The sequence below is a fragment of the Nelumbo lutea genome, chromosome 8, assembly GCF_056320005.1.
Source record: "Nelumbo lutea isolate HS-2025 chromosome 8, American lotus-T2T, whole genome shotgun sequence".
In the NCBI taxonomy this organism is placed as follows: domain Eukaryota; kingdom Viridiplantae; phylum Streptophyta; class Magnoliopsida; order Proteales; family Nelumbonaceae; genus Nelumbo; species Nelumbo lutea.
Window position 1 is genome coordinate 47,306,020 of NC_142691.1, and position 23,573 is coordinate 47,329,592.

Genomic DNA, 23,573 nt, shown 5'->3' on the forward strand with positions numbered 1-23,573 from the left:
GCTTATAGCACTAGTTGGGTTTGTTTTATCTTTTTTATTTTGCTAACCTTGTTAATGGGAGCGAAAAGACAGCAAGTTTTGTGTTTCTATGCTTATCCAGGCTGCCTCTGACCTTTCCCTAGTTCAAGTCCTGTGCTTTTATGCTTATTCATGCATGTTTTCCTGTTTACATGTACATACATTCACCTTTCCTTCTCGGGTCATCCATATGGCTATAGCCATCAAATATGAAAACTTTGAAACCAAAGTGGCAAAGTGGAACGTCTTACAGCAGATGACATTTGTGGAACCAAATTGCACAATCCTGGCGAACCTCCGTGAGTTGCTCTCTTCCTTTCTTTTCATTATTTAATTTCACAAACAAAATGGGGCAAAAAGGCTCAGCAAAAAACAGGGTGGAAGAAGATATTACACAATGCTTCTGAAGCAGTGAGTAAAGCAGCTGATTTTCGTATGGGCATTGGCATCCACATGAATTACAAAGACTAATTCTCCAGCCTTCAATGGCATTGGCATCCACCGCTAAGTAAAGCAGCTGATTTTCGTATGGGCTATATGGGGGGCATGGGTGGTAAGATGGAGGGGCAGCCATCATGTTTCTAAAAGTAAAAGAAATTTACAGTGTGGCCCCATTTTTACCTTTCTAAGAACTTGTTTAGTACGGTCTTTCTTAAAGGGACTTCCTCATCCTCATCATTCTCTAAAGGAACAGCTGTTTTGAGAGCACAACGAATTACAGAGTTGACCTGTTTCCTCAATCTGGCATTGTCGATGAAGATATCTGTCATCATCTTCCTCAATTCATCCTGGGTTGTTCTCCATGAATCATCACCATTTATATTGTGGCTTTTGATGGAAGCTGAAACTGAATTTTCATCATCTTGTGCTAGAAGTTGTGCCTGATAATTATTGGAATGGCATAGAAACAAGTTCAATGTAAGAATATATTTATGGTCAAGAACAAAGCAGATAAATGTGAAACCATACCATGGATTAAACCACCATAAACTTAATTTATAAGAGTGAGCCGGGGGTTGAATTGGAGATGAAAAACCTCAATTACCAGCACTCAATCAAAGGGCCCCAGAATACATGGAGACTCACAAAGATTACAATTCACAAGGATAGATCCAAGAAACCCATCAATACCAGCCACAAGAGGCTCATTAAACAATCCTAAAACACATGAAAGAAAAACATGCCAACATGAACTTCGCACCCACAAACAAGTAGAATAGGAAGTCAAACATGAGTTGACCACAAAAGCAACCTATCAGCAACACCATAAAAATACACTCTAGATGAGTGCCACATGCAATGATGTGGGGTGTTTGGGATAAAAGAAACAACCATATCTTCGACAATAAAAGCAGAACTTTGGAGGAGTTAATCTCAGATATTACCCATCTTTGCATCCTTTGGTCGGTGAATTCAGCTCTGTTTAAAGGACTTTCAGTTAATGATCTTATCAGAGATATTCACCCCTTTATGTTTCTGCCTCATCCCCAGCAAACATCCTTGAGGCATCCCGTATCCATCAGTGAAGGTGTGATAACCCTTAATTTTGATGGTTGTGCCTTACGTAATCCGGGCCTTGCAGGTATTGGTGGTACATAAGGGACGAAAGGGGCAATATCTGCTGGACTTTTGTGGTCCAACCGGTTGGGCTGACTCCACAAAGGCTGAAGTGATGGCTGCTCTCACCGGAATCAGGATAATAAAGAATTTGGGAATTCAGAATGTGACCATTGCAGGTGATTCAGCAAATAAGATAAAGTGGTTAAGAGACAAAAAAGGGGGCCCTTGGAGACTGTATCACTATCTGACTGAAGCTTGGGATTCTTTGGATGGTTTGAAATGTTAACTTAGTTTGGATTCCTAGGGATCACAATCATACTGCAGATGGCCTAGCTAAATTTGGTGTATTTGTATAGCAATGAGCTTCCTCCTTTGTAACTTGTAGGGGTTCCCCCCCTGCTTTGTATATCTCCTCTTGATCCCCCCCCTTTTTTTCCTTAATAAATTCTGGTTAAATTTTCTCAAAAAAAAAAAAAAAAACACTCTAGACATGATGCCACCTTTGTGGAATGTTTTGGCTCTTTTTTTCCCCTTCTGACGCATGATCGCCCTGTGAGATTTAAAAGGAAGTAGCATAAAAATTACTTATTGGTTTCAATAATTCCCAACAGCCAGGGTTGAGAAAAATGTTATGAAGAAAGTAAAGGGACACCGTGTAATCCAGGTAGAGGCGTAGAACAGGATAGGACCTGGGTGCATCATGGGAACTGACACTTCCACTTGATAAATAAATAAATATCAAGCCCTGGTAAATAATCCAGTTTTGAATGTCTGAGATAAAGATTAGAAAATAAAGAAACGAACAGCATAACAAGATAAAAAAAAGTTAAAAACATTATCATTTGAGAGAGAAAGAGACAGCACTCTTATAATACCAAGTGGGTTAGTGTTAAAATGTAGCATTCAGCTGCAAGAAAATAATAAACGGAACATAGAATTGAAATACAGTGTGGAGATACCTCAGCAAGAAGGAGGCCTATCCGATTATCAGATGTTAACAAGAGATCTAAAGCATCTGATAGTGAAGAAGCATCCACAGTGAATTTATCTTCCTCTTCTGCAAGAAAATTCACACTGCATTCTTGAAGCCGACTGCGTAGAATGCCACATTCATGCAGCAGCTTCATATTGGCGGTTTTTGAGTGTTCCTTTCTTTCTCTTTCTTTTTGAAGAACATTCTGAAGAAAACAATAAATGGCAGCAATATTAAGAACTACTTTAGCATGCCCAGGCAAACATTCAGTCAAGGACAAGCAACTTTATCCAAAGGTAAGGGGAAAAGAAACTAAATGACAAGCATTTTTTTTTCTTTTTTACATTTTTGTGACTGAAATAAACAAAAACAATCTGAAAGATTGAAGAACAATAGAGGATATAAATTACATAAGGTCCAATAACAATTTAGAATATCAGCACCAACTGATGTTGATAATAAAGCAACTAGTATAAGCATCCGTTACTTGGAACTCAACTGAAAGCTATGAGACAAATGTCTCAAGTCTGTCACACTACTTGCAGCATAAATTTGACATGTCAATCTTTAAGGTTTGTCTTGATTCTTGTGTCATTTGGAAAGATATATCAAGTCCAACATTATGTGATTTAAATATGATTTGAACAAGTATGAAAAACATATAGTCTATGGTTAAATTCTTTAGTTTTGATTTATTTTCAATTAGAGTTCAATTGGTTTTAAAAGTTATTTTGGTAGATTTTAGTGTTGTAAATAATTTGGTTTTTAAGAATTCAGTTGCAATAATTAAAATAGTCTAAATTCAGAAAAATAAAATAGGAGTTTAGTTTGTTCTTTAGTTTCTATGGGCATGACATTGAGACTTCAAGAGTGTTCAGGAGTCCTTAGATTAGGTAAATAAATTTATAGATGGTCCATGTAGTGAGAATGGGCCGAATGGGCCTTAGTTTCTTTATTTTTCTTTATGTTTATAACTTGTGTTAGTAGGTAGTGGGCCTTAGTTATGGTCCTGTTTTTTCTTTTTTTTATTGTTTTCTATTGTTGTCTTTAGTGATGGATGCCCTACTAAGGGCACTCATGTAATTGTCTTTATTTTTTACAACAAAAAAATAAAAAAGATCATTGGGGGCTGAAGAGAGGTTTAGAACTCTCTCTCTTCTTCTTCCCTTTCTTCTATCTTCTTCCTCTACTTTTCTCACTCCCATCTTCTTCAATCTTCTTCTTCTCTTCTGTTTTTCTTTTCTTTATTCAGATTGTTGCAGGTGTGTTTCACAACTTAGTAGCAAAGTGGGTTCTCACCTTCAACATCTTTCTCCTTTCATAACCCATACACAATGTTATGGAGAACTGACCGGCTGATCAATTGGCAGCTTATGTAACCTAGTTAGGAGGGTTTTTGGAGAAGTTTTGTGGAGACTTTCATCCTTAGTTGAAGCCAAAGGCAGGTTCTTGGAGTTTTTTTCCAAAAAACCTAGATAACTAGAGAAATCTTGTTACAGGTCCTAGAGACACTTTGAAGCTAGCGCTTGGGGATCAAAGGGAAGCTCTTTGATTTCTATTAAGGGCAGTTTGTGTTGGATAGAGCTCTGAAACCTCTGGTAGGAGCAATTGAACTTTCTCTTTGTTGAGCAAGAGCAAGAGCAAGTGAAGAGACAAGAGGAGAGAAGAGAGGGAGAGAGGAGAGGAGAGCCAAGAGGATTGATAGCCCCTTCTGAACTTAGGGGTCGAAAGAATGATCTATTATTATTTATACTAGTACAGCCGAACAATGTAAACAAAGGAGAAATTACAACAGTACCCTTATGGTACTAAACCTGAATACATAAACAACTGACAACACTCCCCCTCAAGTTGGAGCATAGATATCAATCATGCCCAACTTGTCACAAAGATCATGATGTCTGGAAAGGTTTAAACCCTTTGTAAAGATGTCTGCAAGCTGGTTCTCAGAAGTGACATAGGGGGTACACACTTCGCCTGTGATAACTTTCTCTCTGATAAAATGCTTGTCAGCTTCGATGTGTTTTGTTCTATCATGTAGCACCGGATTGGCAGCAATGCTTATAGCTGCTTTGTTATCACAAAATAGAGTTATAGGTTTGGTCACTGGGAAACCCAACTCCCCCAACAAATTCTTTATCCACATGCCTTCAGCAACCCCGTGGGCCATAGCACGATATTCAGCTTCAGCACTGGATCTAGCTACCACATTTTGCTTTTTACTCCTCCATGTAACAAGGTTCCCTCCTATAAAGGTGCAGTAGCCACTAGTAGACTTTCTATCACTTTGGGATCCAACCCAATCTGCATCTGTATAAACTTCAACTTTCAAATGTTCGTGCTTTTGAAACAACAGTACCCGGATACTTCTTCAAATATCGGAGGATTCTCTCTGCTGCTTCAAAATGAGAAGACCTAGGAGCATGCATGAATTGACTGAGGACACCAACAACATATGCAATGTCTGGGCGAGTCATAGAAAGGTATAACAATCTCCCTACAAGCCTCTGAAACTGTTTCACATCCTTGAGTGATTCACCACAGTTGTCACCTAATTTATGGTTGGGGTCGATGGGAGAGTCAACTGGCTTCACCCCCATCTTTCCAGTGTCTTGAAGTAAATCTAGGACGTATTTCCTTTGAGAAATGAAGATACCCTTCTTTGATCGGGCAACTTCAATTCCAAGGAAGTATCTGGCAGGTCCTAGATCCTTCACTTCAAACTGAGTTGCAAGGAAAATTTTCAATTTCTGAATTTCATCCTCCCAATCACCAGTAACAATTATGTCATTCACATAAACAATTAGAGCAGCAATTTTACCTTCTCCTTTTTTCACGAACAGTGTGTGATCTGATTGACATTGCCTGTATCCTTTCTGCTGAACTGCCACATGGAATCTACTGAACCAAGCTCTTGGTGATTGTTTCAGCCCGTATAAGGACTTCAACTTGCACACTTTCTGTTCATTGCCTTGGGCTAGAAACCCAGGAGGTTGAATCATGTACACTTCCTCTTCAAGGTCACCATTCAAGAATGCATTCTTGATGTCCAGCTGGTGTAAAACCCAATCCAGATTGGCTGCAAGAGAGAAAAGGACTCTAATGGAATTCATCTTGGCAACGGGGGCAAAAGTTTCTGCATAATCAACTCCATACACTTGAGTAAATCCCTTTGCCACTAAGCGAGCTTTATACCTTTCCACTGTTCCATCAACCTTATGCTTGACTGTGAACACCCATTTACATCCAACTGGAACCTTTCCCTTAGGAAGATCAACAAGTTCCCACGTGTCGTTTTTGTGAAGGGCATTAACTTCTTCCCTCATGGCATTTGTCCATTCAGGAACTGAAAGAGCTTCTACCACATTCTTAGGGATAGGGACACTGTCAATAGAGGTAAGGAAGGCACGAAATGAGGGTGAAATGTTCTCAAGGGAAACTTATCTATCTTCATATGAATCATCTGAACATTTCATATATTGTCAGTGTAATAAGCTAGTTCATGCATGCTCCCAAAGACACATATGGCTACGACACAAAGGGTACTATGCTATATCTTAATGGAACTCATGGAAAGGGAATATTGTTTGCTAAACATGACCATATGAAGGTAGAGGCATATACAAATGTTGATTGGGTAGGTAATGTTGATGATAGGAGGTCCACATTAGGTCATTGTGCTATGGTAGTTGGGAATGTTGTTTCCTGGATGAATAAAAAGCAATAAGTAGTTTTCACAGGTACACCCTTCTACATTATCTTGTTCCAAACCATCAAACAAAGCCGAGAAGCTATGGTGAACCTGTGAAATTCCCAAGTATCAAAACAAGAAAGCATGTAATGTGATTTTCCGACGACGACCATGTGATTTTCTGGTGACGGCCATGGAAACTGTGATGGTTGGCTTCTATCCCAACCTTCAGCAAGTCCCTACCAACAAGCTCTGACATTGAAGACTTGCCTTAATATTGCCGATCAAGAGAAAAATGGGGAAGGTACTAAGCAGCAGATAGGGATAAAAAGAAGCAGCAAGGGGAAGAAGTTGGAATTTGGGGTAAAGAAAGGGACAAATAGAGAGCTCAAGAGACTTGAATGGGGCTTTGTTGACGGGTAAAGGGAGGGACAAATAGAGAGATCAAGAGACTCCAATGGGGCTTTGTTGACCAAGGAACTGGGCCTGTAAGCAGAACTGATAGAAGGTTAGTTAAGGGAAAGGAAGGTGTAGGCAAATCATGAAGATTTTAAGTTGGAACGTAAGGGGGCTTGGTGGGAATTTGAAGAGAAGTTTGGTGAAAGATACTCTAAGGAGAGAAGACCCAGACATAGTGATCTTACAAGAAACAATGAAAGAAGTAATAAACAGAAATTTGATTAAAGCAATTTGGGGAATCAGAGGAAGAAAATGGCCAGATCTCCTTGCGACGGGTGCAGCGAGAGGAATCCTAATTATGTGGAAAGAAAAGGTAATTACTGAAATAGAAGTGGACAAAGGAAAGTTTACTGTCTCAGTCCTTTTCACAAATACTTCTGATGGATTCAACTGGACCATGACTGGAGTGTACGGGCCAAATTCTCCTTCTCAGGGAGGGAGTTTATGGGAGGAATTGGATTCCTTGCATGAGTTTGATGACCTTGCCCAGTGTGTTGGTGGTGATTTCAATGTCACAAGATTCTGCAGTGAGAGCTCAAATAGTAGGAGAATAACAAGAAGTATGAGACTTCTCTGAGTTCATTGCTAGACACAACCTTGGAGATTCCCCCTCAACAATGGCTCGTTTACTTGGTCAAACATGAGGGAATGGGCGATAAGTAGCAGATTGGATAGATTCCTCATGACCAATGACTGGGAGGAACACTTCCCCAATTGTTTGCAATCAATTAAGCCTCGCTGGATCTCTGACCATTGGCCGGTGGTGCTCCATAATGAAGTCTTTAGGAAGGAAAGGGCGCCTTTTAGGTTGGAGAAGGTGTGGACTGTGCATAAGGACTTTCAGCAAAGAATAGCTTCCTGGTGGGAGGAGTGCAGAGTGGAGGGTTGGGCAGGGTTCTGCTTTCAGCAGAGGCTAAAATACCTGAAGAGGAAGCTAAAAGCTTGGGGTAAAGAGGAGTTTAAAAGTTTTGTGGAAGACAAGAATAAGCTAATTCAAGAGATTGATGATCTGGACCAGAGAGATCAAACAGGGAATTTGGATGCAAATGGTAGAAGCCGAAGAGAAATTATTAGAAGGGAGTGGGAGGAAATTATATTAAGGGAGGAAATCTATTGGAGACAAAGGTCTTGAGTGAGATGGCTGAAGGAGGGAGATAACAATTCGAAATTCTTACATAGTTACGCTTCGGGGAGAAGAAAAAAGAATTACATCTCAAAATTGAGGGTGGGGCAGAGAGTTAGAAGACAAGGGAGAATTACATCTCAAAATTGAGGGTGGGGCAGAGAGTTAGAAGCTAAAAGCTTGGGGTAAAGAGGAGTTTAAAAGTTTTGTGGAAGATAAGAATAAGCTAATTCAAGAGATTGATGATCTGGACCAGAGAGATCAAACAGGGAATTTGGATGCAAATGGTAGAAGCCGAAGAGAAATTATTAGAAGGGAGTGGGAGGAAATCTATTGGAGACAAAGGTCTTGAGTGAGATGGCTGAAGGAGGGAGATAACAATTCAAAGTTCTTACATAGTTACGCTTCGGGGAGAAGAAAAAAGAATTACATCTCAAAATTGAGGGTGGGGCAGAGAGTTAGAAGACAAGGGAGAAATTTCATAAGTCATCGTGTAGTATTTCAAAGAGCTCTACTCAAAGGATGGTACTAGCAGAATTCCTCTGAACAGTTGGAAGGGCCCAAGATTGTCTGAAGACAAAAGGGTGTGTCTAGAAAGAAGTTTTGAAGAACAAGAGATTAAAGAAGCAATATTTAAGATGGACGTGATAGAGCTCCTAGACCGGATGGGTTCCCTATTCTTTTCTACCAACACAATCAACTCTGATCTAGTGGAGGTGTTTGCAGATTTCTACCTATCAGCCATTGTGAACAAAGGAAACAACTCAACATTCATCACCCTAGTGCCAAAGAAAGAGGGATCCTTAGAAGTTAAGGATTTCAGACCTATCAGTTTGGTGGGAAGCTTATACAAAATAGTAGTGAAAGTGTTGGCAACAAGGCTAAATGAGGTGCTGAATGATCTAATTTCAAACAACCAATTCGCTTTTGTGCAAGGAAGGCAGATTATTGACAGCATTCTAGTGGCCAATGAATGTGTAGAAGAAAGAACACAAAGTGGAAAACCAGGGGTGGTAATCAAGTTGGACCTTGAAAAGGCCTATGACAAAGTGGATTGGGATTGCTTGTTAAAGATTCTAAGTCTTAGAGGTTTCGGTAGAAGGTGAATGAGATGGATAAAAGGTGCATAAGCTCTGCTTGGTTTTCAGTCCTGATTAATGGTGAACCTCCTGGATACTTTAATGCAAACAGGGGCTTGAGACAAGGGTGCCCTTTCTCCCCACTACTCTTCACTTTGGTGGCGGATGTACTTAGTTACTTGATTCAAGAAGCAAGGGAGTTAAATTTGCTAAAAGGATTCGAGATAGGTAGGGAGGCAATCCTGGTTTCTCACTTGATGTTTGCACATGACATCATACTTTTCCTGGAGGCAGACTGGGAGAACATTTCCATCTTAAAAAGAGTGTTAAATAGTTTTGAGATGGTGACTGGACTCAAAATAAATTACTATAAAAGCAGCATCGTGGGCCAAAATGTTGGTGACCCTCTATTGGATAGGTTTAGGGTGCTGTTGGGGTGTAATGGAGAGGCTCCCCATTGCCTATTTGGGAATGCCTCTTGGTGGGAACTTGAAAAGTAAAAGTTTTTGGGACCCGGTAGTGAAAAAATGTGAGAAAAGATTGGCCACGTGGAAGACTTACACTAATTAAGGCTTCCCTTGCCAACCTGCTAATCTACTTTTTGTCGGTTTTCCGAATCCCAGGCAAAGTAAAAAGCAAGATTGAAAAACTACAATGGGATTTCCTATGGGAAGGGGGTGGTGAAAACAAGTGTCATCTAGTAGGCTTGAATCAGGTTTGCAAGCCAAAGGAAGTTGGTGATTTGGGACTAGGTCATATCAAAGAAAGGAACTTGGCCCTTCTTGGAAAATGGCTTTGGAGGTATCCCTTGGAGATGGAAGTGTTGTGGACAAAAATCATCAAGATCAAGTACAGGAGACATGCCAACAGTTGGGATAGCAAGGTCCACTTGAACCGGGTCAAAGCCTCTAACCCTTGGAAAGGTATTACTTCTATTTATGACCTCATTTTTTATTCTACTAGATATCAGAAGAGGAACGGAAATAGAATCAAATTTTGGACTGATTTGTGGTGGGGAGAGGACGCCCTTGCTAACTCCTATCCTAGAATCTTTAACCTGTCCCAATCCAAAGAAGCCATGATAACCTCTAGCCTCAACCCCTCACCCTCGGGAACAACTTGGAACCTAAATCTCAGAAGGCCTTTAAGAGAAATAGAAATTGCTGATATAGCTAGTTTGCTAAACTCTCTTAATGAGGCTTACATCTCTCTTGCTACCCCTGACCAGAGAATCTGGAAACTTAATCCTGCTGGCAAGTTCTCCACTAACTCCTTTTTCAAGGCTCTAGTGTCAGAAGATCAGAGACCTCCCTTTGCGGATAAGAAAGTATGGAGATCACACATCCCCCGTAGAGTCTCTTTCTCTGTGTGGGAAACTTGCTTAAAGCAAATAAACACCTGCAAGTTGCTTCAGAAAAGGTTTAAAGGCAAATTATGCATCTCCCCTCGTGTCTGTACTCTTTGTCTTGGTGACGGGGAGACAACTGATCGCATCCTTCTCCACTGCCCGGACACTAGAAAGATTTGGTACTTCTTCCTAAACCTAGTTGGTTACAGCTGGGTGTTCCTAGAGAGGGTGGTGGCCTTCTTGTGGCAATGGCAAGGCAGAGGGCTAAGAAAAAGAGGAAGACTTTACTGGATTACAGTGACCCATGCAGTCTTGTGGGGCATTTGGGAAGAAAGGAACAATAGAACCTTTGAAAATAAAGCTAGAAACATTGAAGATCTAACTTCCTACATCACACATCTCTGCAACCTTTGGGTAATCAACTCTTTAAGTGTTCAAAGGTCTCTCCCTAAATGATCTCCAGAGCAACCTTCCAGAAATTTTACACTCCTCTCCAAGATCCGAGTGGACCATGACACAGGTTTTTAGAGAAGAAAGAGAAATGAACTCTAAACTTTGATGGTAGCGCCCAAGGATCCACAGGTCAAGCAGGAATTGGAGGTGTAATCCGAGGGGAAAGGGGGAATATTTTCTGGGCTTACGGTGGTCCGATTGGGAGGGAAAATGCCATAAAGGCAGAGGTATTGGCTGTAGTGCTGCACTCACAGGGACTCGCCTTGCTAAACGGTTAGGTTTATCCACTTTAACCATTAAAGGGGATTCTGCAAATACTATAGTTTGGTTACAAGAGAAAGGAGGTCCCTGAAGACTTGCCCACTTCTTAGCTGAAGCCAGGGATATCTTAGGCTCTATGAGTGTGAAGTTGGTCTGGATTCCTAGGGAGCAAAATTCTGTTGCTAATAACCTAGCAAAATCAGGGGTCTCTAGAGATTTCTTGTTTAGTGACAGTTGTTTGCCTTTGTAGTCCTGCCAAGCCACTCTTGGCTTCAGTACATCTTCTCATGTGCTTCTGTTTTTTTCTTCTTCAATAAAAAGTTACCTTTGCTTCAAAAAAAAAGCAATCAGTGGTTGCTAGATCTTCAACTGAAGCAGAATATAGGGCTATGGCTCATGGGGTTTCCAAGTCGTTATGGCTTAGATCTCTCCTTGATAAAATGGGTGTCTCATGTGACAAGTCACTGATGTTATATTGTGATAACCAGGCTGCTATTAACATTGCTCACAACCTGGTTCAGCATGATAGAACTAAGCACATTGATTGGCATCTATGCTCAGCTTGAGGGGGAGTGTAGTGAGAATGGGCCGAATGGGCCTTAGTTTCTTTATTTTTCTTTAAGTTATGTACTTATGTTTATAACTTGTGTTAGTAGGTAGTGGGCCTTAGTTATGGGCCTGTTTTTTTCTTTTTTTATTGTTTTCTATTGTTGTCTTTAGTGATGGACCCCCTACTAAGGGCACTCATGTAATTGTCTTTATTTTTTACGATAAAAGAATAAAAGAGATCATTGGGGGCTGAAAAGAGGTTTAGAACTCTCTCTCTTCTTCCCTTTCTTCTATCTTCTTCCTCCTTTACTTTTCTCTCTTCATCTTCTTCTCTTGTTTTTCTTTTCTTTATTCAGATTGTTGCAGGTATGTTTCACAACTGTCCATCATCATTATCATCCAAGTGTTGTCCGAAGTTCCAAACTAAATGGTAGGCCACATGATCCTGTTCTTCCATTACATTATTCTCAGTTCCATATCCATTTTTTGAAGTAACCTAGCCCAATGCTAAGATGTTTTCGTGTTAGGCACTCATGCACATGCATATTATATTATTTTTCTGAATGCCCATAAATAATATATCATTTTATTGGTTGGTTTTATTTTATTAGAATACACCTTGTTGTATATTACATTTTTTATTAAGATAATTCTTTTTTATTAAAGCTATGAAAGTTTATTTGGGTTTAAGTACTGAACCAAGACTGAGATGAGAAACCAAACTCAGTCCAAGTCATCAAAACCTCCAAGTAAATTTCTTCTTCTTAAATTGTCCATTTGTTCTGTGGCCCTGTTTTTTTACTTATCTAAGAAATGCTTTTGGAACGAAACAGGGGCTCTGCCTCCTCCTCCTTCCTCAAATCACCCTGGTACTCTTGTATCTTATTTTCTTACTTTTTTTAAATACTTTTGGGAATGAAACAGGGGCTCCACCCCCTTCTTCTTTTTGAGCAAGAGCTGTGCCAAAACTTTCTAAAACTTTCCTGTATTTTTGCACTAATTTTTTATAATGCATTTTTTGGAAAGAAACAAGGGCTCTGTCCCTTTATTTTTCTCTCCTTTTTCACTGCATTCTCCCTTTTTATTAGCCTGAAACAGGGTCTCCGCCCCCATAAACACAGTCCAAATCATCCTCTTACTCCTAATTTTATTTTCTTCTTTCAAGAATATTTTTTGGGAACAAAATGGGGGCTCTGCCCCCTTATTTTTCTTTCTTTTTTGTCACTGCATTCCCCCTTTTTTGTTGGCCTGAAACAGGTATGATGTATATATGATGGCATTTTATGTTTTATTTGAATGAATTTATTGCTAATAGCCAGTATACAGGTATGTTGGTTAGTAAAAAAACTAATAAAGTAGCTTGAGAGAGGTAGGGATCTTTATTTTATACTTTCAAATGCAATAGAAGTTCATTATCTTCTTTTGCACAATATAAATGGAGAACCAAACAGATTTAACCAAGATTTTTAAACCAATAAACTATTCTAATGGGTATTAGTTGATAGGTTTAACAATGCCACAGTAAAGATAAATCACAGTTGCAGCAAATAAGAAACAGATGGGAAACTGAAAGTGAGATATAAGAAATGAACTTTATCGCATTTATAAATAGTGTTCAATAGGAGAAAGAAGTTTGATAAGAGGCAAGAAAAGGAAAGCATTTCAAATCAGGCAGAACGATTTTCTGATAACTGACTCCAAGTTGAGTAGTACAGGCTTATTAAAGTTACATATGACAGAGATTATATATTAGGAATTTGGCAACCAAATAAATAAGTTCATTAATGAAATTCTGAAGCAAGATGGACAGCATAGATTGTTACTGTATCACAGGATAACGGTTCCCTTAGAAGCATTTTAACATGACAACAAGTAGGTTCATTGCAGGCTATTACACACATTTAGTTATATGAAAAGCATGCTTATTCATTAATAAAAACTATTGAATATTTATAGGGAACACAGAATAGAGAATAGTGCAGTCTGATAACACCCAAAATCAATTCATTCCAGAAAATGACAATAGAACATTTGATAAATTGGATTATGAACTTACCTCAAGTTCAGATTTTTCCTTATGTAACTGACTAAGTTCCTGCTTCAGTTCTGTTCGAGAATTTCTTAGAGATTTAACCTCTTTGACAAGAACTTTAACATCTCCTTTTGATTTCACCTCTAGTTCTTCATGGAGTTTTCTCAGGTTTTCCAACTGTTCTCTGGTAGAATCCAATTCCTGCAGCAACAATTCATTCTCCTGAATGGCTGATACTTTCGTCAACTCTGTACGATCTTTTTCATCCTGAAAAGGTTTCATTATCATCCATAGAATCAACAAAGCGATTGATATGACACCAATCAGAAGGTCAATGAAACTATATCTGTACCTGCTCTGACTTCAGTTTCGTCTCCATCTCCAGGGCCTTCCTTCGAAGTTCCTCCATATCCCACTGCATTTGGGTAAGTCTTTCCCTTTCAATTAAGATGGCTTGTTGTAGATTTTCTTTACTTTTCTGTTTAGTGCTTTCAAGTTCTACTTCTAAATCCTTGACCTGATGAAGTCATGGTAAATTGGTTAGTTCAATAGTACAACAATAAAATTCTGATATTAAAATCGTATCGAATATGTCAGACAAAATAAATGTTCAAGTTCGGAGAATTGATTGACAGTGATATGTGTTCAAGAAAAAAGAGAAATTATTAAATCAGAAGATGGTTAACAAGCTTTAGTCAACACTGCAGCTAACTACTATGTTCTCACATCTCTAAAGCAATGTAGTCACACTAAACCCAACAACAGAGAACATTTTAGTCTTGTTAGTCTGCAAACAAAAGAGTCCACATATTAAACTTAGCACGTATTTACTAAATTCTGGATCAATACACAAATATGCAATAAAGGAGAAAGCCGATGAAGCTGAGCATTCTATCTAGTCAGTCTTCCCAGTCTGGGTTTTGAAATTACTAATGACAATAAATCCTGGATAAAGTATTCCTGCTATTTAATTATAACCAAATAGGATCTTCTTTATGAATGAAATTGCAAATACAATCGACCTAGAATACAAGATCATACGAAAAACACACAAGCACTCCAATAGCTGGAAAGATGAGAAGAAATGGGGGAGGGACAAATGGACATATATGGGATGGCATGACTATAAGAATCATAACCTGAAGATGTACTGCAAAGTTACCTTTGTTGTGAGGTATTCTTTCACAGCAATTTCTTGATTTAGTCTGGCAATAAGATCCTCCATATCCGTCTTTGCCGTAGCTAGTCTTTGCTGCATGGTCATAAGAACCCTGTTCATTTTGTGGCGTTGATCTAATGGAAGAACCACCTGTACATCACCCGGGAACCTCAAATCTATGCCTCCAAGATTTTCTGTGGTTGGTGAAGCTTCAACACCTCCAGGAAGGTCAAGGGAGCCATCACCCAATGAATTAGCAACGCCTGAATTTGAAACTTCACTTCCCCTTACGGAACTTCCATCACTTCCAACACTCTCAGATGACAGCTTTCGAATATGGCTTGCTGTCCTTCCATGATCAGGTTCAGACAGATGACTCATTCCATCACTGGAAATGGATGCAACCTTGGAAGCAGTGCCATTATATATATTCCTATTCATAACATTTTTTTCTTTCCTGGAATGCATTTTGAGCCTTGGAAATCCTTCCATCTTCTCTATAATAGAATCTCCCATAAATAAACCATTATCATTCTTAGATACACCATACTTTACAAATGCACCTACAGTAGTGACCAAGTCTTGATCCAATGCTAGATCCTCTATACCAACTTCAGAATTGTTATCCCTTCCTTGTCTTGGTGTTCCAAGCTCTGATGCCTCATAAGCATTATCACTGCCATAATCTGATGCGACTGATGGACTACCAGCAATCGCAGACATACCTGAACTGTGTTGGAGATAAAGTGAAGAATCCATACTACTACCAGATGGATTTGCTTCTAAACTAGGCTCATTTACATTGTGAAATGCTGAAAAAATGGTAGAGGCGAAATGTTAACTTATGAAGGATATATGTATTTCAGATTTTTCAATTCATTTTAAACTGCTTAATTGAGTACCCTCCCTAAGAAAGATTTCAAAATATATCTATCCAAGCACAAGTAATTGCATTGAAGAAACACATACAAGACCTAGCAGCAGCTTCTAGCTCAAGAAAGGATGCTATTGGTACACTTCTTGATATATCAATGTCAGACAGTAACTTTCCCATCCACTCCTCCAAAGAATACCTTCGCTGCAACAAAACAAACCATTTTGAGAGCATTAGTTACACATACGAATACAGATAGCGGTTCTCAAATTTATGTGATGTTTTTATATTTAGGTTATGTCAGAAAGCATTTCAAAAATATACATACTATATTAGAAAATGGAGTTTTTAGCTATATCTGAATTTGAAAAGAGGCACTTAAACCAAATAAAAAAGTGTGTCTAAGTTTGCAGAGAATTTAAATTCATCCCTCCATCTGTAAACTAACAGTTAAATCATTCTCTTGTGCAGGTGATAGATTTTACATCAAAAAGTGTTTGTAACTCGCCTTTGGAGCAAATAACATGCCAACAAAACGTTGGCATTTACTCAAAAGTTCACTCAGCATAAAATACCCTCACATATATGGTATATTGGCTCCTAGAATACAATAATATGGAAAAAGGATTACCCTGGTAAGGATAAATACAAAGAAGATGCAAGATTTTTATTCCTAATAATTTTTTTTATCAGAAACACAGAAAAGATTTCATTTATTAGAAAAAAAAAACAAAAAAAAAACAGGATACAACAAGAAGTTGTGATAAGGAAAAACCAAGCTGTTGGCAGTTCTCCTCACCATCTAACTTGGATTGGCATGTCCATTGATAGCCATTTAAGTTCAAATTCCATGCCACCCCCTCCCCCTTTTGCAGCCATTTTACCACAGTTTTCAAGTCTTCTTCTATGATCAGTCTATTAATACCCAACTCTTTTGCCTTTTCAATCCCATATACTGCAGCCCTAAAGATTTCAAAAGTATACATACTAAATTAGAAAATGGAGCTTTAGCTATATCTGAATTTGAGTAAAGAGGCACTTAAACCAAATAAAGAGTTTTAGCTATACCCAACTCTCTTGCCTTTTCAACCCCATTTACTGCAGCCATAAACTCTGGCCTTGCCACATCACCTTGTTCCACAGGACCAGAGTATAAAGCAATGATGTTTCCATCTTCATCCCTAATGGACCCCCCATGCCTGAGGGGCCCAGATTACCCAAACAACTGCCATCAAAGTTCAGCTTCTATCCAACTATTGGGGGTGACCATGTCTCAACAGATTTCTATCTCATAAGATGCAGCAATAACACCCCAAGCCCTGAAAAAACCTTCAACATTAAAGTCTGAAAACAGCTTCATGCTTTTTGCCGAGTATGCCACTCTCAAAGTTATTGTTTCTACCAAGGCTTCCTTTCTTCTTTCTCTTTCTTCAAATATTCTTGCATTTCTATCCTCCCAAACAGTCCAAAGTAGTGCTGCTCTAGTACACCACAAAATCCTATCCCTCCTTTTAGTGCAGCTAATGCCAGTAGGGCTAAACAAGTCATCCAACCTATCACAAACACCTTACATTTGTGTGTGTGTGTATATATATATATAAAAGAGTAGTGGGTGATTTTAGGAACTCAAGATGAAAAGGGGCTTTTGTATCTGTCTCTGATTTGCATTGCAAACAAACAGAATCATACAAGCCTTATACCAACTATATGGGGTCAGCTACTGATGTGGGCGCCGGCAGCAGCAGCAGTAATTTAGTGTTCTCAGCAGCAGCAATTTAGTGTTCTCATCCTATCTTATCTATTCAGTATTCTTACCTTATCTGCTTTCAGTAGCAGGGATTAGTAGGAGTTTTATCTATTCAGTGTTCTTATCTTATCAGTTCAGTAGGATAGATTAAGGGAGTCTTATCTTATCTTATCAGTTCAGTAGGATAGATTAAGGGAGTCTTATCTTATCTTATGAGTTCAATAGATTAGTAGGGAGTCTTCCTAATTAGCAAGGAGTCTTCCTAAAAGTAGGACTCTTATCTCTTGTAATCTCCTATTTAAGGAGCTGACTTTATTCAATAAAGGCATCGAAAATTTCAGTCAAGAAAGAGAGCAAGGAGAGTTAGGTGATCTCTTGGACAAATCATCATTAAGGCGCCAAGATAGGTTCATCAAGAGCAGAGAGGAACAAGGGAAAACAGGAGGATTTCCCCGTGGACCGACCCGTGACGAGATCCTATTCGCGGGCCCATAACATTTGGTATCAGAGCAAGGCGTCATGGGTGACTTTGAGCAATTGACGTCTAGGGTTCATGATCTGGAGCACAAACTCGTGGAAAACAGCAAGGAGGTGCACGAGATCAAGGACGACGTCCGAGAATTAAAGCGCTTGATGGAGTTGTACTTTTCCAGCAAGGAAAGGAACCTGGAAGGGGCGGCAACCACAACCGGTCGCCGACTAGACATGGCAGAATCGTCTAGTGAGCAGCAAGCCGTTGCCCAAGCGCAGGTTAGCAACACCTAGAATGTTCCAATTAAGCAGGAATCCAATGTCGTCGAGGATTCCATCCACGAGAGTTCAAAGAAGAATAAGAGCAACTACTCCAAGGTTGTCATCGCTGGTGAAGGAGCTTGTATGCCTCATGTTGCGGCTGCAAATGTTGCAAAAGAGTGTTTGTTAGCTGCAGTCAGATCAGATCCTAGGGCTGCACATATCTGGTTGAATCTTGCTAATGCATACTATGTGGCTGGTGATCATAGAAATGCTGGAAAGTGCCCGGAGAAGGCAGCAAAACTGGAGCCTAATTGCATGTCAACTCGATATGCTATTGCGCTTCATCGTATCAAGGATGCAGAAAGGTCTCAAGATCCCACTGAACAACTTTCATGGGCTGTGAATGAAATGGCTTCAATTCTCAAAGAAGGGGACTCTGCAACAATTGAGCTTCGGATAGCATGGGCAAGACTTGCCATGGTTCACAAGGCTCAGCATGAAACTGTAGCAACGTTTGGAACTGGACATAATGATTTGACAGAAGAGGAAGAGCGAGCTCTGTACACACTAAAGCAGGCAATAGAAGAGGATCCAGATGATGCGGTTCAGTGGCACCAGCTTGGCCTTCACAATCTTTGTACTCTATAGTTCAAGACATCTCAGAATTACCTTAAGGCTGCAGTTGGCCGCGGCAAAGAATGCAGCTACGCATGGTCAAATCTTGGTATCTCACTACAGCTGTCTGAGGATGAACCCTCTTCATTGGAACCCGATCCAGGAGGGCAAAATCATTCCACCTATCCGGGATTCCTTTGACTGTGTTTCAAGACACCCATTCTGAATTCAAGCTTGAGGACAAGCTCGTAGTCCAAGAGGGGAGTAATAATGTGGGTGCCGGCAGCAGCAGCAGTAATTTAGTGCAGCAGCAACTGTAATTTAGTGTTCTCAGCAGCAGAAATTTAGTGTTCTCATCCTATCTTATCTATTCAATATTCTTACCTTATCTGCTTTCAGTAGCAGGGATTAATAGGAGTCTTATCTATTCAGTGTTCTTATCTTATCAGTTCAGTAGGATAGATTAAGGGAGTCTTATCTTATCTTATCAGTTCAGTCTTATCTTATCTTATCAGTTCAGTCTTATCTTATCTTATCAGTTCAATAGATTAGATTAAGGGAGTCTTATCTTATCTTATCAGTTCAGTCTTATCTTATCTTATCAGTTCAATAGATTAGTAGGGAGTCTTCCTAATTAGCAATGAGTCTTCCTAAAAGTAGGACTCTTATCTCTTGTAATCTCCTATTTAAGGAGCTGACTTTATTCAATAAAGGCATCAAAAATTTCAGTCAAGAAAGAGAGCAAGGAGAGTTAGGTAATCTCTTGGACAAATCACCATTAAGGCGCCAAGATAGGTCATCAAGAGCAGGGAGGAAGAAGGGAAAACAGGAGGTTTTCCCCGTGGACCGACCCGTGACGAGATCCTATTCGTGGGCCCATAACAGCTACATGAATCCTGATTCACCAATTTGCTCTGTTTAATTCCAACTACTGCAGTATTCTGAGAATGGTACCATCAGAAATGGGCTTTGAGAGGTTATGGATTGAATAGAAAATGGCATGTATATTATCCTCACACTTTTCAATTCTTATCAATGGATCACCAAAGGGTTTTTTTCAAGGCAATTTGAGTTGAATAGGTGATCTCTATCTCCCATACTTTTTATGTTGGGGGAGGAAATTCTATCCAGGATGATTAAAATAGAAAACAAATGAGAGCTATGTAGGGAGAGTAAGAGTGGGGAGGGAAAAGGGTTGTTTTACAACTTCAATTTTCTGATGATACTATGGGGATAATTTCAACTGGAGCAAGAAATGAGAAACCAGAAAGTGATCATGGAGGTGGTAGAGAGGATTCTAAAGATTATATCAAAGTGTATTTTGAAGATTGCTGATAAAAAAAAAGTGTAGTTTGAAGATTAACCTCTCCAAAGGAAGGAGAGATGGAAGCCTGTTTGAAATACAAGGATGTAAAGTAAAGACTTGGCAAATATAAGGATGGAAGGTTCGTTTTGGAATCTGGTGGTGGAAAGATTCTCTGAGAAATTGGCAGTTTTTGGGCAATCTGGGGGCTGGGGCCCTCGGGAATTGGAGGGGTATTTAGAGATGAGTGTGGTGTAAGTACATGTAGTTCTCCATCGCCATAATCATGATTAAGGTGTCAAAACAAAACCACGTACACACCTATAACAACATGGAGAGCCACCTGAAACTTGCGATAAGCTCAGAAAATTATCACAGGCCTGCAATGAGCTCAGAAGGTTATCCTAAGCCCGCGATGAGCTCAGAGAGCTATCTCATGCTGGCGATGAACCCAGGAAGTTATCCCAAGCATGAGATGAGCTCAAAGAGCTGTCCCGAGGTTGTGAGGAGCTTAAAGAACCATCTCGAGTCTGCAATGAGCTTGAAGAGATACCTTAAACCTGCAATGAGAGCATAATGTCGCCTGGGACTCGCGACGGCTATGACAGAACATCCTGAAGACGATAGGACGAACAGCCAAACACGACGGTCAAACCTGGGCCCCGCCCATGACACGTGGCCCTAAAAAACCTACAATGGGAAGTAGCGTAGACGTGCTAAGAGAGAATCCTCGGACAAAAGGAAACGGTCGTCAAAAGATCTCGTTAGAGACATGGCAAAACCCTAGTAGTGTTCCCTTGATAACGGACACGAAAACGAGGATTTCCTTTCCTAATGGGAATAAACCCTCTTTGAATCTTTCTCCTTAAAGTCTCGGGATCCTCCTTACAAAAGGAGGAACAAAGTACAACGGAGACACATTATTACTCTCACACCCGATTCTGCTGAGATTCCCTCACAACCGAACACATAGCTACTCCCTAGTCTTACCTTACGATCCTGCTCTTGGTCCCTTTCCGTCCTTCAAGAAGACTATTCTATTTAGCCTCACCACTACACTTACATGTGGTATTATAAGTGCCTTGTTCTCAGGCCCAACTGAGCAAGGTGATTTGGTAAGAGTAGAATTTTTTGCTGCAGTTTTTCGAGTTAGGAAAGCTAAAGAGATGGGAAGGAGATTCGAAAGTAGTAGTGGGATGGTTGAAGAAAGGTGAGAGGGTGATTTGGCTGCTTAGAAATAAATTCAGGCATTTCAAATGGCTGTCAGAAGACAAGAACATTCAAATAAGGTGGATTAGAATATCAGCTAACAGCTTGGCAGAAGGTTTAGCTAAGCAAGAGGTTCAAAGACAATAGATGTATTGGGCATAGTTATAGTATAATGTTGGGGGGCTTGATATGTAATGGGTTTGCTAGTTTTCCACAACTTCTTGTACTACTTTTCTCTTAATGTTTTACTTTTAATGAATGAATGAATGATTTCTTTGTTGCCAATCAAAATTAAAAAAAAAAAAAGGCAGCTTTACAAGAAAAATTACATCTTCATTGTAGGAAAGATAATTCTCATTAAATCAGCCTTCTTTAATCTCCTAGCATGGTTTAAAGTATCAATACACCCAAATGTATCGACAGGGGTGGTGTATCAGTAGTTTAAACCATGCGCATTTTAATTTTTAGTTTTTTTTTTCAAATTTTCATTTTTATAGATATTTTTATATTATTTAATAAATAAAATAAAGGGTTTCCTGAAAACACCTTTAAACAGGTATATCAGAACCCTCATGAAATCATGATACAATATGATACACCCTGTATTGGGTGTATTGTATCGATACTTTGAACCTTGTCTCCTAGTATGCTTTCTCAGAATTCAGGGCTCTCATAAAGGTTGCTAGAACTTAAGACAGGGGACAGGGAAGAATAAAAATATCACTTGTTAAACTTGAATTTGGCGTGCCCGGAAAAAAAGGAAAAAAATTTGTAGTTTTTATATTAAAAAAGAAATTTTCATTAAAAGAAAAAGAAAAATACATTCTGAGTGGAGGCAACACACAGAAATAGAAAAACAACAGCAATAACAGAAACAGTAACTAATCATCACCAGCTGATTACATCTTTGAGATCCCCCCAACTCCCAAAGATCATCCCCCAGGTCTTCCTTCCTGACTTATGCAGCTTCCATCAAAACACACAAACTTAATTTCTCCGGCTTTATCTCTTACAGCTGCATCTTAGCTGGACTGGATTTTCTCACCAGAGGTCAAACCTTAGTTATCCTTTCCCATCTTAATCCTGTCATCGTGGTCCTACTTATTCAAAAGAAACAATTTTCATTCCGGACTTTATGCTTCTATGGCAATGAGATGCTTAAGATCCTGGAAATCAGTAGAAGTTTCACTTATGATGCAGGAAACCACTCAAACAGAAGCCAATTAGGTAACTGAAATGGGCCCTAAGCAAGTTGGAAACAGGCTCATAAAGCCTCAGCTTGCTTAAATTGTTCATTGAAGTAGGCTGGACAGAATTTCAAGAGATTGAATAATCACTAAACAAGTGAGGTAGAAATTGAAAACAAGGTGATAAGGGGCTCAAAATGGTTCTTACAGGCTAGGGAAAAATAGACAGAACTGGTGAGGATGGCTATTAAGGCAGGGATCTAATAGATAAACCTGGAATATTAAGGCAGGGATCTAATAGATCAATATTCAACCAAGAACTGAACTAATTGCAATAAACTATGGAAAATGGGTAGGTCCTAATGGAGTCAGCACCAAACCATTAAACTTCCAGGAGCAATTCAAAATTCATTCAGTCATCATCTTGAATCTGTCTTTACAGTGACATGTATAGAATTTTAGATAAGCACTCAATCCTTCTTTAAATTTACATGGGGAAGAGGGAAAATATCTTCTGGAATGCTGTGATTCACACTGCCATGTGGAGCATTTGGGAAGAACACAACAAAAGAATTTTTGACAACAAAGTGTCTTCCATAGAAAGCGTGAAAAGGCATGTTGTGAATCTGCTGTAGTTCCTTCGCTTCTCTCCCTTTGATCCCCAGCCCAATCTTCCCCTCTCCCAGAGTCTCCCTAGATGTGAGAATAGCTTTATTCTTCAATTCCATGGCAGTTTCAGAGGACAAGCTGAGGCTCCAGCTGCTGGTAGGCATTGGAGTTGTTATCTTGAATTCTGTGGGGAGCTTACAGTGGGCCTACAGTGGTCCTATTTCAGCATATGATACCTCTTAAACTGAGGTCCAAACTCTTATTACAGGCTTGTGTATTGCTCTCTCTATTCATGCTACTTCTATTTTGGTGGAAGTTAAGTCCGGGAATGCAATTGGGTGGGCAAAAAACAAAGGGACTGGTCCTTGGAGGCTTGGACACTTCCTCCTTGAAATCTTATGAAGTGTCAACTTCTTTAAACGCCCTTTCTTTGAGCAGTTTGGTGGCTTCTTTTAATGAAAGTTTCTGTTAATTATAAAAAAAAAAAAAAGGTAAAAGCCATAGCTATTGCTCAACAACACTAAAATACAACTTTTTGGGGCAGTGATTAGGGAAAATGGAGAGAATGCTTATTCAATGGGCTACAATT

At 39.4% G+C, this 23,573-nt stretch overlaps 1 protein-coding gene across 1 annotated transcript in view; it reads right to left on the reverse strand.

Moving 5' to 3' along the window:
- Window positions 1–209: 209 nt before the first annotated feature.
- The window catches only part of LOC148844015 (Phox (PX) domain-containing protein), a 32,077-nt gene continuing 8,713 nt past the window's right edge, over window positions 210–23,573 (reverse strand). Inside the window, exons 6-11 of the mRNA XM_088957763.1 lie at window positions 15,675–15,783; window positions 14,709–15,517; window positions 13,899–14,063; window positions 13,571–13,813; window positions 2,538–2,756; window positions 210–899 (exon numbers count right to left, since the gene is read on the reverse strand). Of these exons, the coding sequence (XP_088813889.1) occupies window positions 636–899; window positions 2,538–2,756; window positions 13,571–13,813; window positions 13,899–14,063; window positions 14,709–15,517; window positions 15,675–15,783 (1,809 nt within the window). The 3' untranslated portion in view covers window positions 210–635. The remainder of the gene's footprint in view (window positions 900–2,537; window positions 2,757–13,570; window positions 13,814–13,898; window positions 14,064–14,708; window positions 15,518–15,674; window positions 15,784–23,573) is intronic.